Here is a 16,211-nt window from a genome sequence, read left to right as displayed (position 1 = left end):
GCCCGGCCTGAATCCAACTTCTAAAGGGTAAAATCCAAACACTAAGTCATTAGGAAAATAGAGTAAAAGAAAACCCAACATTGTTGTGTGCTGTCATTGTCACTGCCTGCATAGCCATGGAGCCATTAAACTGGAGATAAAAGTTGCACCATATCCAAAAATGACAGTGAAAAACATCCATACCATTCAGTCATAAAGACTACATTGTTCATCTTTGCATTTCAAGCTTGGTAAGAAAAGCAAGCCAGGCATGGTGGCTCACGCCTATAATCCCAGCACTTTGGGAGGCCAAGGCGGGTGGATCACCAGAGCTCACCAGCCTGGCCAACATGGTGAAACCCCGTCTCTGCTAAAAATACAATGATTAGCCAAGTGTGGTGGCAGGCGCCTGTAATCCCAGGTACTTGGGAGGCTAAGACTGGAGAATCACTTGAACCCCGGAGGCAGAGGTTGCAGTGAGCCAAGATTGCCCCACTGCACTCCAGCCTGGGTGACATAGCAAGACTCGTTAAGCAAAGCAGTTTGCAACCAGGGAGAGTGAAAACCATCTGGATGCCAGGATGCTGGCTACCTTGGGAGGGGACTGGGTGGTAACTGGTAGGAGGCTCAGGGGGCTTTGCTGGTTATGCTGTTTTCCGACCTGGATGCTGATTATGTGAAATCCATAGAGCTGTTCACTTCTGTGCACTTTTCTGCATGTCTGCTCTTTTTTTTTTTTTTTTTTTTTGGACAGGGTCTGGCTCTGTCACCCAGGCTGGAGTGCAGTGACACAATCTTGGCTCACTGCAACCTCTGCCTCCCAGGTACAAGCCTTCCACCTCAGTTTCCTGAGCAGCTGGGACTACAGAGACATGACACCACACCCAGCTAATTTTTGTATTTTTTGTAGAGATGGGTGTAGCCTGTTGGCCAGGATGGTCTTGAACTCCTGAGCTCAAGCAATCTGCCTGCCTCTGCCTCCCAAAATGTTGGGATTATAGGCATGAGCCACCACACCTGGCCTCTTTTAATTTTCAGTGAAATGTACTGTCAAAGACTCCTTTGTCTTTGCCTGGAGAAAAGAATTAGAAGGGGCTTTTCCCTGTATAACGTTTGAGATCTTTCTAATTTTGACACAAGTAAATGCATTATTACATAATGAAACTCAATGTCTAGGTGAGAGGTTGGCAAACTACAGCCTGCGGGCCAAAGCTGGCTCAACCCCTGGTTTTTGTTTTTAATTGGGATATAATTGACATACCATAAAATTCAGTGGTTTTTAATATGTTTAATATATTCACAAGGTTGTACAAACAACCTCACTATGTAATTCCAGAACATTTCATCATCCCCTAAAGAAACCCTGTAACCCTTGGCAGTCATTCCTTATTCCCAACTCCTGGAACTTGGCAACCATTAATCTAGTTTCTGTCTCTATGGATTTGTCTATTCTACAAAATACATTTAACAGAAACGGAATCATAGGCATAGGAAACATTAGCATGTTTCCAAGGTTAATCTATGTTGTAGCCTGTGTCAGTATGTTATACCTATTTTTATGGCTGAATAATATTCTACTGTGTGGATATTTGTTTATATTCATTCACCAATTGATGGCCATTTGGATTGCTTCCACCTTGTGGCTATTATAAAAAGTGCTGCTATTGGCCAGGCGCGGTGGCTCATACCTGTAATCTCAGTACCCTGGGAGGCTGAGGCAAGTGGATCACCTGAGGTCAGAGTTCAAGACTAGCCTGGCCAACAAGGTGAAATTCTGTCTCTAGTAAACATACAAAAAAAACAAAATTAGGCGGGTGCGGTGGTGCACACCTACAATCCCAGCTACTCAGGAGGCTGAGGCAGGAGAATCGCTTGAACTGGGGAGGCAGAGGTTACAGTGAGCCAAGATGGCACCACTGCACTCTAGCCTGGGTGACAGAGCTAGACTCCATCTCAAAAACAACAACAAAATGCTGCTATGAACATTTGTGTACATGTTTTTGTGTGAACATATGTTTTCAATTCTCTTTGGTATATTCCTAGGAGTAAAACTGCTAGATCATATGGTAACCTTGAGTGTGGTTTTGAAGAACAGTCAAACTGTCTTCCACATTGGGTGCACCATTTTGTGGTCTGGATTTGCATTTCCCTAAGACCTAATGATGTTGAGCATCTTTATATGTGCTTTTTGGCCACTTGTATGTTTTCTCTGGAGAAGTGTCTATTCAAATCCTTTGCCCATTTTAAATTAGGGTTGTCTTTTTAGTCCTGAGCTAAAAAATGTTCTTTATATGTTCTGAACACTAGATCTTTATTGGATAAATAACCTGCAAATATTTTCTCCCATTCTGTGGGCTGTCCTTTTATTATTTTTTATTTTATTTTATTATTATGTTTTGAGATGGAGTCTCATCTCTGTTGCCCAGGCTGGAGTGCAGTGGTATGATCTCGACTCACTGCAACCTCCGCCTCCTGGGTTCAAGTGATTCTCCTGCCTCAGCCTCCCGAGTGGCTGGGACTACAGGTGCCTGCCACCACACCTGACTAATTTTTTTATTTTTAGTACAGACAGAGCTTCACCATAATATTGGCCAGGCTGGTCTTGAACTCCTGACCTCAGGTGATCTGCCACCTCAGGCTCCCAAAGTGCTGGGATTATGGGCGTGAGCCACCGTGCCTGGCTTTTTTTTTTTTTTTTTTTTGAGACAGAGTTTCGCTCTGTCACCAGGCTAGAGTGCAGTGGAGCAATCTTGGCTTACTGCAAGCTCTGCCTCTCGGGTTCACACCATCCTCCTGCCTCAGCCTCCCGAGTAGCTGGGACTACGGGTGCCCACCAGCACGCCCGCTAATTTTTTGTATTTTTAGTAGAGACAGGTTTCACCGTGTTAGCCAGGATGGTCTTGATCTCCTGACCTCGTGATCCACCCACCTCACCCTCAGCAAGTGTTGGGATTACAGGCATGAGCCACCACGCTCGGCCTTATTTTTTTTTTTTTTTTTTTTTTTTTGAGACGGAGTCTCGCCTGTCACCCGGTTGGAGGCAGTGGCCGGATTCTCAGCTCACTGCAGCTCCGGCCCCGGTTCACGCCATTCTCCTGCCTCAGCCTCCCGAGTAGCTGGGACTACAGGCGCCGCCACCACGCCCGGCTAGTTTTTTGTATTTTTTAAGTAGAGACGGGGTTTCACCGTGTTAGCCAGGATGGTCTCGATCTCCTGACCTCGTGATCCGCCCGCCTCGGCCTCCCAAAGTGCTGGGATTACAGGCTTGAGCCACCGCGCCCGGCCTCGGCCTTATTTTTTTTTTGTTATTTTTTGAAATAGGGTCTTGCTTTGCCACTCAGGCTGGAGTGCAGTGGCACAATCTCAGTTCACTGCAGCATCAACCTCCTGGGCTCAAGTGATCTTCCCACCTCAGCCTCCCAAGTAACTGGGACTACAGGTGTACACCACCATCCCTGGCTATTGTTTGTATTTTTGGTAGAGACGAGGTTTTGCCATGTTGCCCAGGATCCTTTTACTTTCTTGATAGGGTCCCTACAGCACAAGATTTGAATTTTGATGAAGTCAAATATATCTATTTTTATCTTTAGTTATTTGTGCTTTGGGTGTCATCCCTAAGAAACTGCTGCATAATCCAAGGTTAAAAAATTTTACACCTGGCCGGGCGCGGTGGCTCAAGCCTGTAATCCCAGCACTTTGGGAGGCTGAGACGGGCGGATCACAAGGTCAGGAGATCGAGACCATCCTGGCTAACACGGTGAAACCCCGTCTCTACTAAAAAATACAAAAAACTAGCCGGGCGAGGTGGCGGGCGCCTGTGGTCCCAGCTACTCCGGAGGCTGAGGCGGGAGAATGGCGTAAACCCGGGAGGCGGAGCTTGCAGTGAGCTGAGATCCGGCCACTGCACTCCAGCCTGGGCGACAGAGCCAGACTCAGTCTCAAAAAAAAAAAAAAAAAAAAAATTTTACACCTATGTTTTATTCTAAGAGTTGTATAGGCCAGGCGTGGTGGCTCACACCTGTAATCTCAGCACTTTGGGGGGCTGAGGCAGGCGGATCACTTGAGGTCGGGAGTTGGAGACCAGCCTGACCAACATGGAGAAGCTCTGTCTCTACTAAAAATAGAAAATTAGGCCAGGCGCAGTGGCTCAAGCCTGTAATCCCAGCACTTTGGGAGGCCGAGACGGGTGGATCACGAGGTCAGGAGATCGAGACCATCCTGGCTAACACGGTGAAACCCCGTTTCTACTAAAAAAGTACAAAAAATTAGCCTGGTGAGGTGGCGGGCGCCTGTAGTCCCAGCTACTCAGAAGGCTGCGGCAGGAGAATGGCTTAAACCCGGGAGGCAGAGCTTGCAGTGAGCTGAGATCCAGCCACTGCACTCCAGCCCAGGCAACAGAGCGAGACTCCGTCTCAAAAAGAAAAAAAAGAAAAAAAAGAAAATTAGTCGGGCGTGGTGGTGCATGTCTGTAATCCCAGCTACTCCAGAGGCTGAGGCAGGAGAATTGCTTGAACCCAGGAGGCGAAGGTTGTGGTAACCAGAGATCGCACCATTGCACTTAAGCCTGGGCAACAAGAGCGAAACTCCATCTAAAAAAAAAAAAAAAGTTTTATAATTTTAGCTCTTATGTGTAGTTCTATGATTCACTTTGAATTTTTGTATGTGATGTGAGGAAGGGGTCCAACTTCACTCTTATTTTTTTTGTTGTTGTAGTTTGTTTGCTTTAGACAGGGTTTTACTCCATCACCCAGGTTGTAATGCAGCTGCAGCCTTAACCTCTTAGGTTCAAGCAATCCTCCCACCTCAGCCACTCAAGTAGATGGGACTACACCAAGCTAACGTTTTTTTTTAAATTGTTTGTAGAGATTGAGGACTCACTATGTTGCCCAGGCTGGTCTTGAACTCCCTGAACTCAAGTGATCTTCTCACCTTGGCCTCCCAAAGCGCTGGGATTACAAGCATGAGCCGCTGTGCCCCGCCTTCAACTTCATTCTTTTGCCTGGGGATATCCAGTTGTCCCAGCACTCCACCATGTGTTGAAAAGATTATTCTCCCCATTAAATCACCTTGGCCTCCTTATTAAAAAAACAGTTCACCTTAAGGATGAGCTTGCAGGAAAAAAAAAAAATCAGTTGACTGCAGATATATGGGTTTGTTCTGGACTCTCAATTCTATTCAGTTGATCTGGATATCTATCCTATGCCAATATTACACCACCTTAGTTACTGTAGATTTATACTAAGTTTTAAAGCTTGGAAGTGTGGCTAGGTACAGTGGCTCACACCTTTAATCCTAGCACTTTGGGAAACCAAAACAGGAGGATCACTTGAGCCCAGGAGTTCAAGACCAACCTGGGCAACATAGGGAGATCCTGTCTCTATACATTTTTTCTTTTTTGAGACAGAGTCTTACTCCATCACCCAGGCTGGAGTGCAGTGGTGCGATCTCGGCAAACTGCAAACTTTGCCTCCCTGGTTCAAGCGATTCTCATGCCTCAGTCTCCCAAGTAGCTGGAATTACAGGCGTGCGCCACCACGCCCAACTAATTTTTGTATTTTTAGTAGAGACGAGGTTTCACCCTGTTAGCAAGGCTGGTCCCAACTCCTGACCTCAAGTGATCCACCCACCTCATCTTCTCAAAGTGCTGGGATTACAGGAATGAGCCACCACGCCTAGCCCAAAAATTTTTTTTTTAATTAGCCAGGTGTGGTGGCACACACCTGTGGTCCCAGCTATTCAGAAGGCTGAGGTAGGAGGATCACGAGCCCGGGAGGCCAAGATTACAGTGAACTGTGATGATGCCACTGCATTCTAGCCTGGGCTACAAAGTGAGACCGAACTCTGTCTCCAAAAAAAACAAAAAACAAAAAACTTGGAAGTGTTAGTCTTCCAACTTTGTTCTTCTTTTACAAGGTTATTTGGGAAATTCTGGGTCTCCTGCAATTCCTCATACAATTTTATGCTGTTTGTCAATTTCTGCAAAAAAAAAAAAAAAAGTCAGTTGGAAAAGTGATAGGGAAGACCTTGAATCAATTTGGGAAGTACTGCCATCTTAAATAGTAAATTAAAACATAAAGTTCTCTGATCAATGAACATGGAATGTCTTCATTTATTTAAGTCTCCTTTAACTTCTTTTTTTTTTTTTTTTTTTTTTAAGACGGAGTCTCGCTGTGTCGCCCAGGCTGGAGTGCAGTGGCGCCATCTCGGCTCATTGCAAGCTCCACCTCCCGGGTTCACGCCATTCTCCTGCCTCAGCCTCCCGAGTACCTGGGACTACAAGCGCCCATCACGACATCCAGCTAATTTTTTGTATTTTTAGTAGAGACTGGTTTTCACCGTGTTAGCCAGGATGATCTTGATCTCCTGACCTCGTGATCCACCTGCCTTGGCCTCCCAAAGTGCTGGGATTACAGGCGTGAGCCACCGTGCCTGGCCTCCTTTAACTTCTTTCAACAATGTTTTATAGTTTTCAGTATACAAAATACCAAAAATATCTTTACTTCTTTTATTAAATATATTCCTAAATATTTTATTCTTGATATTACTGTAAATGGAACTGTTCTCTTATTTATTTTTTTTCTTTGAGATGGGGTCTCACTCTGTCACCCAGGCTGGAGCGCAGTGGCACGACCTAGGGTCACTGCAACCTAACCTCCCAGACTCAAGCAAGCAATCCTCCCACCTCAGCCTCCGAGGCAGCTAGGACCACAGGCACATGCCACCACGCAAGCTCATTTTTAAAGATTTTTTTTTTTGTAGAGGCCAGGCACAGTAGCTCACACTATAATCCCAGCACTTTGGGAGACCAAGGTGGGTGGATCACTTGAGGTCAGGAGTTCAAGGCCAGCCTGGCCAAACATGGTGAAATCCCATCTCTACTAAAAATACAAAAATTAGCTGGTCCTAGTAGCACATGCTTGTAGTCCCAGCTACTTGGGAGGCTGAGCCAGGAGACTCGCTTAGGCCCAGGAGGCAGATGTTGCAGTGTGCAGAGATCATGCCTGGGCAACAGAGGAAGACCCTGTCTCAAAAAAAAAAAAAAAAAGAAAGAAAAGAAAAAAAAAAAGATTTTGTTGTAGAGATCGGGGTTTTATTATGTTACCCAGGCTGGTCTTGAACTCATGGGCTCAAGTGGTCCTCTCACCTCAGCCTCCCAAAGTGCTGGGATTATAGGCATGAGCCACTGCGCCTGGCCTCATTTAGTTCTTTAGACATCGTTTCCTTTAGCTCTGTGAACATACTTAAAATAACAGATTTAAGCCTTTGAGTAGTAAACCCAATTCTATTGATTACTGGGGTATTTTTCCTGTGAATGGACCATGCTTTCTTGTCTCTTTGCATGTCTCATCAATTTTTGTTCAAAATTAACCATTTAAAATATATGGGCTGGGCGCGGTGGCTCACACCTGTAATCCCAGCACTTTGGGAGGCTGAGGCAGGTGGATGACGAAGTCAGGAGTTTGAGACCAGCCTGGCCAACATAGTGAAAGCCCATCTCTACTAAAAATTAAAAAAATAAAAATATTAGCCAAGTGTGGTGGTGGGTGCCTGTAATCCTAGCTACTTGGGAGGCTGAGGCAGGAGAATCGCTTGAACCTGGGAGGTGGAGGTTGCAGTGAGCCGAGATCATGCCACTGCACACCAGCCCAGGCAACAGTGTGAGACTGCATCTCAAAAAAATAAATAAAATAATATAAAATAAAATAAAATCATATAACATATTATGGAAACTCTGGAAATCAGATTATCTTCCCTCCTCGGGTTCATTGTTGCTCCTTGTTGTAGTTGCTGTTTGTTTACTAAGTTTTCTGAGTTACTCAGCCTGAACTAATTAGTTGCTGAGGAAATACTATATAGTTTGTGTTCTTTGTTGTATATAGTCACTAAAATCTTTACTTGGCCAGTTTGGTGGTCAGCTAATAATTAAACAGCAATTTCCTTAAATGCCTGGAACCAGCCAGGTATGGTGGTGTGCACATGTAATCCTGGCTACTTGGGAAGCTGAGGCAGGAGAATCGCTTGAACCTGGGAGGCAGAGGTTGCAGTGAGCCGAGATCGCACCACTGTACTCCAGCCTGGAAGACAAGAGCAAAACTCCGTCTCAAAAATAAATAAATTAATTAAAATTAAAAATTAAATGCCTGGAACCAATAACTCCCTGTCTTTGCTGAGGGGCTCTGTGTGCGTGTTTTGGCACAACTAAAACACTCAGCCAGACAGTTTCTAGCTTGGCCTCAGCCTTCACTTCCTGCTTGTGCAGAAGTGCCTCAAGATGAGCCAGGCATGAGAGCTTAGGGTATTCTCAGGTCTTTCCTGAGCAAACATACAGCCCTACAAATGCAAGTGGCCTTCAAGATTCCCAGGAATAAATACGTCAGAGCTTGTCAGAGCCGCTGTGGCTATCTCATTCCTCGGCTTTCCATTAAGGCTTTTTGGTTAGTCTACGTCTGTACCAACTATTATAAAGCAACTGGGGCAGTCACAACATTGGCCTATAATTATTTTGACAAAAAGCCCTGGTGGCCAGGCGTGGTGGCTCACACCTATAATCCCAGCACTTTGGGAGGCTGAGGTGGGAGGACTGCTTGAGCCCAGGTGTTCAAGACCAGCCTGAGCAACCGAGTGAGACTTCTTCTCTAAAAAAAAGAAAAAAAAAAACAAAATTAGCTGGGTGTGGTGGTGTGCCCCTGTGGTCCCAGCTACTCAGGAGGCTGAGGTGGGAAGATGGCTTGAGCCCAGAAAGTTGAGCCTGCAGTGACCTGTGATCGCAGCACTGCACTCCAGCCTGGGTGACAGAGCAAGACCCTGTCTCAAAAACAAACAAAAAGTCCCCGTGAAAGGTTTTTAGCATAGGGTATCCTCTAAGTCAGTCAAATAAAGACAAGTCTGTGGTGTGGAATCTCTCAAAAACCACCAGATAGGTCAAATGATGAACATCTTTGGGCATGAGGCTTTGAAAGAGTTCTTCTCTGCTCTATTCCACTCAGTACCAGCAACAGGAGCTGTTTTTGTTTGTTTGTTTTTTGAGACTGGGTCCCACTCTGTCGCTGAAGTGCATTGGCACAATCTCGGCTCACTGCAACCTTCTTCTCCTAGGTTCAAGCAATTCTTTGCCTCAGCCTCCCAAGTAGCTGGGATAACAGACACCCGCCACCACGCCCAGCTAATTTTTGTATTTTTAGTAGAGACAGGGTTTCACCATGTTGGCCGGGATGGTCTCGAACTCCTGACCTCAAGTGATCTGCCCGACTCAGCCTCCCAAAGTGCTGGGATTATGGCCGGGTGCGGTGGCTCAAGCCTGTAATCCCAGCACTTTGGGAGGCCAAGACATCAGATCAAGACCATCCTGGCTAACACGGTGAAACCCCGTCTCTACTAAACAATACAAAAAACTAGCCGGGTGAGGTGGCGGGCGCCTGTAGTCCCAGCTACTTGGAAGGCTGAGACCGGAGAATAGCATAAACCCAGGAGGCAGAGCTTGCAGTGAGCCAAGATCGTGCCACTGCACTCCAGCCTGGGCACAGATCAAGACTCCATCTCAAAAAAACAAAATCAAACAAACAAACAAACAAAAAACAAAGTGGTGGGATTACAAGGCATGAACCACCACACCTAGCCATGAGCTGCTATTTTATTTTATTTGTGTTTTTTATTGAGATGGAGTCTCGCTCTGTTGCCCAGGCTGGAGGGCAGTGGTGCAATCTCGGCTCACTGCAACCCCCACCTCCTGAGTTCAAGCAATTATCCTGCCTCAGCCTCCTGAGTAGCTGGCATTACAGGCGCCCGCCACCATGCCCAGCTAATTTTTGTATTTTTAGTAGAGACAGGGTTTCGCCATGTTGGCCAGGCCGGTCTCAAACTCCTGACCTCAAGTGATCTGCCCGACGCGGCCTCCCAAAGTGCTGGGATTACAAGGCGTGAGCCACCGCACTCAGCCATGAGCTGATATTTTATTTTTTTATTGAGAGTGAGCCACTGCGCCCGGCCTGAGCTGTTATTTTTTAATGCTACAGCTGAGTTGGAGAGCAAGCAGTGGGGCTAGGGCAAGTTCAAACACCACAGGGTTCACTATTCTTACCAAGATTCAGCTACTTTTCTTAAATAAATATTCCCTGGATTGCTTGCCGCAAACCTTGGTTAATTTCCAGAGTTCGGAAAAAGTTGTTTCTGACTATTCTGGCTAGATTTTTCATGGCTTTTTTTTTTTTTTTTTCCCCTGAAAATGAGTCTCACTCTGTCACCCAGGTTGGAGTACAGTGGTGTGATCTCAGTTCACTGCAATCTCCACCTCCTAGGTTCAAGCGATTCTCAACTGCCTCAGTCTCCCAAGTAGCTGGGATTACAGGTGCCCGCCACCACAACCGGGTATTTTGTTTGTTTTTTGTTTTTGAGATGGAGTCTCCCTCTGTCACCCAAGCTGGAGTATAGTGGCATGATCTCGGCTCACTGTAACCTCTGCTTCCCAGGTTGAAGCGATTCTCCTGCCTCAGCCTCCCTGAGTACCTGGGACTACAGGCATCTGTCACCATGCCTGGCTAATTTTTGTATTTTTAGTAGAAATGGGGTTTCATCTTGTTGGCCAGGTTGGTCTTGAACTCCTCACCTCAGGTGATCCACCCGCCTTGGCCTCCCAAAGTGCTAGAATTAAAGGTGTGAGCCACTGCCCCCAGTCTAATTTTTTTCATTGCTTTTATGGAGGATAAAAATATTTAATGTATTTACTCCAGCATTTTTGCTGATGTCACTCCAGAACCTCACCGCCCACATTTGTAAATGAAATCTTACTGGAATACAGCCAAGCTCTTTCATTTGCATACTGGCTATGATGCTTTCAGGCTATAATGGCACAGTCGAGTAGCTGCAAGAGAACAGATAGTCCATAAAGCCTAAAATACTTTTTGGTCCTTTTCAGAAAAAAAGTTTGACAAACCCTGGTTTATGGTCTAGCCCTGCTCGCTTCATTCCCAACATTCCTGTTCTTCCTGCACAGGAGAGCTTTCCCAGGGCCTCGGCATAGGTTGTTTCATCAATCTGTTTACTAACTGTCTCTTTCTCTAGAATGTATGTTCTGTGACAGCTTAATGTTGTCTTGTTTGCTGCTATATCTACCATTCAGTGCTTAAGCTGAAAGCCAGGGGTCATTCTTTACATCTAGAGCTCCTCAATACCAGGGCTGTCTATACCCGAGTCTGCTTATCACTGTCTATTTTCACCATTACTATCTTGGTGTCAGATTCCAGAATCTCTGGCCCAACTATTGATATGATGGCCACCTCTCCAACCCATTCCTTTTTTTTTTTTGAGATGGAATTTCACTCTTGTTGCCCAGGCTGGAGTGCAATGGCACAATCTCAGCCACTGCAACCTCCGCCTCCTGGGTTCAAGCAATTCTCCTGCCTCAGCCTCCCAGGTAGCTGGGATTACAGGTGTCCACCACTACGCCTGGCTAATTTGTTGTATTTTTAGTAGAGATGGAGTTCCATCATGCTGGCCAGCCTGGTCTCAAACTCCTGACCTCAGGTGATTCACCTGTCTCGGCCTCCCAGAATGCTAGGATTATACGCATGAACCACTGCTCGGCCTTATTTATTTATTTATTTATTTTAGACTACATCTTGCTCTGTTACCCAGGCTAGAGTGCAATGGTGAGATTATAGCTCACTGCAATTTCCAACTCCTGGGCTCATGTGATCCACCCACCTTAGCCTCCCCAAGTAGCTGGGTTTAATCTAACAAGTGTGTTCCACCATACCCAGCCATTTTTTTTTTTCTAGATATCGGGTCTCACTATGTTGCCCAGGCTGGTCTCAAACTCCCGGGCTCAAGTGATCCTCCCACCTCAGCCTTCCAAAGTGCAGGGATTACAGGCATGAGCCACTGCGCTCAGCCCCATCCATTCCTACCAGTGCAGCTGGAGGAATCTATTCAAACCAGAAATCTGAGCACATCACTCATTTGTCTTAGCTCTCTGTGGATTAAAGCCAAATCCTTAACATGTTCTGGAAGGTTTCTAGTTAAACTGAACATCTACTACCCGCTTGGCTCTGCCCACATCCTGCTTCCCCTCCTGCTACCATAGATGAGCTCCCGGCCCTTTGCTGAGGCCGACGCCTCCATCCCTGCTCTGTTCCACCCGCTTCCTTCCTGAGGACCTTGTTCCTTTTTCATTTCTCTCTCTCTCTCGCCTAATCAACACACACTCCATGCTACATTACTTTCCTGACTGTCTCGTCCATGTCTATCAAATCCATGTCTTGGAACACCTTCCTCACTTAGCTTTTTTTTTTTTTTTGAGACGGAGCCTCACTCTGTTGCCCAGGCTGGAGTGTAGTGGTGTGATCTCAGCTCACTGCAACCTCCACCTCCTGGGTTCAAGCGATTCTCCTGCCTCAGCCTCACGAGTAGCTTGGACTACAGGCATGCGCCACCTTGCCCAGGTAATTTTTATATTTTTTAGTAGAGACAGGGTTTCACCACGTTGGCCAGGCTAGTCTTGAACTCCTAGCCTCAAGTGATCCACCTGCCTCAGCCTCCCAAAGTGCTGGGATCACAGATGAGAACCACCATGCCCGGCCCCTCACTTAAGCTTCTAAGACATCAATGCTCCTGGTTATCCTCGCAGTTTGCCAAATGTTTGTTCCTTTTGTGGGATCTATAAAAAAAGCTAAGTCTCAAAATATTATACACATTCCAACAAATGGAAAATGTAATCTTTTTGTTTTTTTTTTTTTGAGACAGAGTCTCGCTCTGCCGCCCAGGCTGGAGTGCAGTGGCGTGATCTTGGCTCACTGCAAGCTCCGCCTCCCGGGTTCATGCCATTCTCCTGCCTCAGCCTCCCGAGTAGCCGGGACTACAGGCGCCCGCCACCTCGCCCGGCTAGTTTTTTTGTATTTTTTAGTAGAGACGGGGTTTCACCGTGTCAGCCAGGATGGTCTCGATCTCCTGACCTCGTGATCCGCCCGTCTCGGCCTCCCAAAGTGCTGGGATTACAGGGGAAAATGTAATCTTACTAAATTCCTGTGAGAAATATCCCAGCACAGAAACTATAATTTCTTGCCACTTTGATGCTGGTATTAGCTAACAGAAAGGTGCCTACTCATGGAATATGCTTCAAATCAGATAAAAGAACAATGTGTGTAGGTTACCACACCCACCACTATGACATGAGAGTAACAGACATCAGAATGCAACCCCACAGATGCTCCCAGAACATTCCATAGACTGCAGGTAAACCCTTCGGATCTGCCTCCTGGACTTACTACACGTGGGTGTACAATTACTACAAAAGTCTGAGTAGTACATCTCCTCAAAACAGCACAGAAGCTAGTGTGGAAAATAGCGGAACACTGTCTGGCACTAGAGAATAAAGAGGACAGAAGAAAAAAAAAGCCTCGACATCATCTTTGTGTCCCTTAATATCATACATCTTCTCTCTTTGCTTAGTTAAGGAGGGAAAGAAGGGAGAGAGAAAGAAAGGGAGGGACAAGACCACCTTTTCTTCTCTGGAGCAGAAAAGAAAGTTATCAATAATAAGAGAAACTGGCCGGGCGCGGTGGCTCAAGCCTGTAATCCCAGCACTTTGGGAGGCCGAGATGGGCGGATCACGAGGTCAGGAGATCGAGACCATCCTGGCTAACACGGTGAAACCCCGTCTCTACTAAAAATACAAAAAACTAGCCGGGCGAGGTGGCAGGCGCCTGTAGTCCCAGCTACTCGGGAGGCTGAGGCAGGAGAATGGTGTGAACCCGGGAGGCGGAGCTTGCAGTGAGCCGATATCGCACCACTGCACTCCAGCCTGGGCGACAGAGCAAGACTCCGTCTCAAAAAAAAAAAAAAAAAAAAAAGAGAAACTACACCTTACTGAGGTTTCCTTGGTGTCAGGGATTCTTATTATTTTTTCAGACAGGGTCTTGCTCTGTTGCCTAGGCTGGAGTTCTGTGACCTTATCTCGGCTCACTGCAACCTCCACCTCCCAGGTTCAAGTGATTCTCCCACCTCAGCCTCCCAAATAGCTGGGATTACAGGTGCCTGCCACCACACCCAGCTAATGTTTTTATTTTTAGTAGAGACGGGGTTTCACCATATTGGCAAGGCTGGTCTCGAACTCCTGACCTCAGGTGATCCACCTGCCTCGGCCTCCCAAAGTGCTGGGATTACAGGCATAGGCCACTGCGCCCAGCCTCGTGTCAGGGATTCTTCTTCAGATAGATACTTTCTTTTTTTTTGAGACAAGGTCTTGCTCTGTTGCCCAGGTTGAAGTGGAGTGGTACAAGCACAGCTCACTGCAGCCTCCATCTACCAGGCTCATGTGATCCTCCCTCCTCAGTCTCCTGAGTAGCTGGGACTACAGGCATACGCCATCATGTCCGGCTAATTTTTTTTTTTTTTTTTTTTTTTTTTTGAGACAGAGTCTCGCTCTGCCGCCCAGGCTGGAGTGCAGTGGCCGGATCTCTGCTCACTGCAAGCTCCGCCTCCCGGGTTCACGCCATTCTCCTGCCTCAGCCTTCCGAATAGCTGGGACTACAGGCGCCCGCCACCGCGCCCGGCTAGTTTTTTGTATTTTTTAGTAGAGACGGGGTTTCACCATGTTAGCCAGGATGGTCTCGATCTCCTGACCTCGTGATCCGCCCGTCTCGGCCTCCCAAAGTGCTGGGATTACAGGCTTGAGCCACCGCGCCCGGCCTAGGCTAATTTTTATATTTTATTTTTTTGTAGAGATGGAGTCCCACTGTATTTCCCAGGTCAATCTTAAACTCTTAGGCTCAAGTGATCCTCCCACTTCAGCCTCCCAAAGTGCTAGGATTACAGGTATGAGCCACCATACCTGGCCTTTTAAGTGCTTCAGATAAATACATTTCATTTTAAAATTTCACTTTGGGCTGGGCCAGGGATTCACACCCATAATCCCAGTGCTTTGGGAGGATCCAGAAGTATCACATGAGCCTGGGATGTCCAGGCTGCAGTGAGCCATAATCATGCTACTGCCCTCCAGCCTGGGAGACAGAACAAGGCATTGTCTCTAAAAAATAAACAAATAATCTCCTTTTGTCTTTTCTCTCCTTTGGTACTTAAGACAACTCTCTGAGAGCAGCTATTATCTCTACAGTAGTCTGACAACGAAGGCTCAAAGGGAAGGAGGTGAGAATGGAATAATGTCAGGGCAAGACTGGAATCTGAGTCTCCCCCCTCTAAATCCCTTGCTGGTTTTCCCAACACAGGTGGGAGAATGGGGGCTGTGAGACTTTGGAGCTTGTGTCCCCGTGGGGATCACCTGTGGCTGAGATGAACTTGTTGTAGTTCTCATAGACCAGGGTCTGCATGTCGCTGTCTAGAGCCCGGATCTGCCGCACCATGTCCGTCTCACTGTCCATCAGCTGGGCCAGAGGGCACTCTCTACGCAGCTGAAGAAGTTGGGTGGTTAGTGTTCGGGTCAGGAGGCACTCATGTCCCTCAGCCTTGCCCGCAGCTGATAGGCTTTCAGTGCAAGAAATCTCTGATCCCCACCCCACCCCCCAAGCCCCCGCCGGCTCTCAGGAATCCCAGGCATGGGGCCCTACGTGGCCTAGCTCAGGGGTTACTAGGTTCAACCCTGTTTGGTGTTTGTCAGCATTTGAAATCCTGGGGCTCGGCCTAAGCCCAGCCCCGCGCCTGTCAACGCTTGGGCCACGCCCCCAATCCGGGGCCTATCACATCAGCCCAGGAGACCTCAGCTGCCGCATCACCTTAGGCCAGTCCAGTCCTATTCGTATCACCTCAGACGCCTGAGATGCTCGTACTCCCTGGCCGAGGCTCGTCCTCTTATGAACCCCTGCTCCCCTCAACCTCACAAAAAGTCGGAGGCATGATCTGGGGGAGCAATATATCAGGGGCCTGGTGCCCTTCCCCCCTCCCCGCATCCCCCGCTCCCCGCACACACACCTTGTCTAGATAAACTTCCGGGTCGAAGTGCGCCCCGTTCAGGTCAGTCGGGTCCAGGGGGTCGGGTCCCGCAGGGCGTCCCGCTGCCTCCCCTTCCGAGAGGCCGTAGTAAAGCTTCAGCATCCCGTGCGCCTTCCGCCGACGCTCCGGAGCCTCCCCCTCGGGCCCTTCTGGGAAGTCCCCAGGTCCAGACCCCGGGCTAGGCCCGGCGGCAGCTGCTGCCGCCATCGCTCCAACTGCAGCCCACGGACGTGAGGCTGGGAAGGAAGGGGACGGGGAGGAGGCACTTCCGGGAGCGATAAAGTTGTTGTTGA

At 47.6% G+C, this 16,211-nt stretch overlaps 1 protein-coding gene across 1 annotated transcript in view; it reads right to left on the bottom strand.

Annotated features, from left to right (window-relative positions):
• The window catches only part of VPS51 (VPS51 subunit of GARP complex), a 27,096-nt gene extending 10,885 nt beyond the window's left edge, over window positions 1-16,211 (bottom strand). The window contains exons 1-2 of the mRNA XM_003909586.3: window positions 15,898-16,211; window positions 15,251-15,380 (exon numbers count right to left, since the gene is read on the bottom strand). Coding sequence (XP_003909635.1) covers window positions 15,251-15,380; window positions 15,898-16,125 — 358 coding nt within the window. The 5' untranslated portion in view covers window positions 16,126-16,211. The remainder of the gene's footprint in view (window positions 1-15,250; window positions 15,381-15,897) is intronic.

Source organism: Papio anubis, chromosome 12 (genome assembly GCF_008728515.1).
Source record: "Papio anubis isolate 15944 chromosome 12, Panubis1.0, whole genome shotgun sequence".
Taxonomy (NCBI): Eukaryota; Metazoa; Chordata; class Mammalia; order Primates; family Cercopithecidae; genus Papio; species Papio anubis.
The sequence above is the reverse complement of the archived record's forward strand: the minus strand, read 5'-3'. Positions and strand labels throughout refer to the sequence as shown.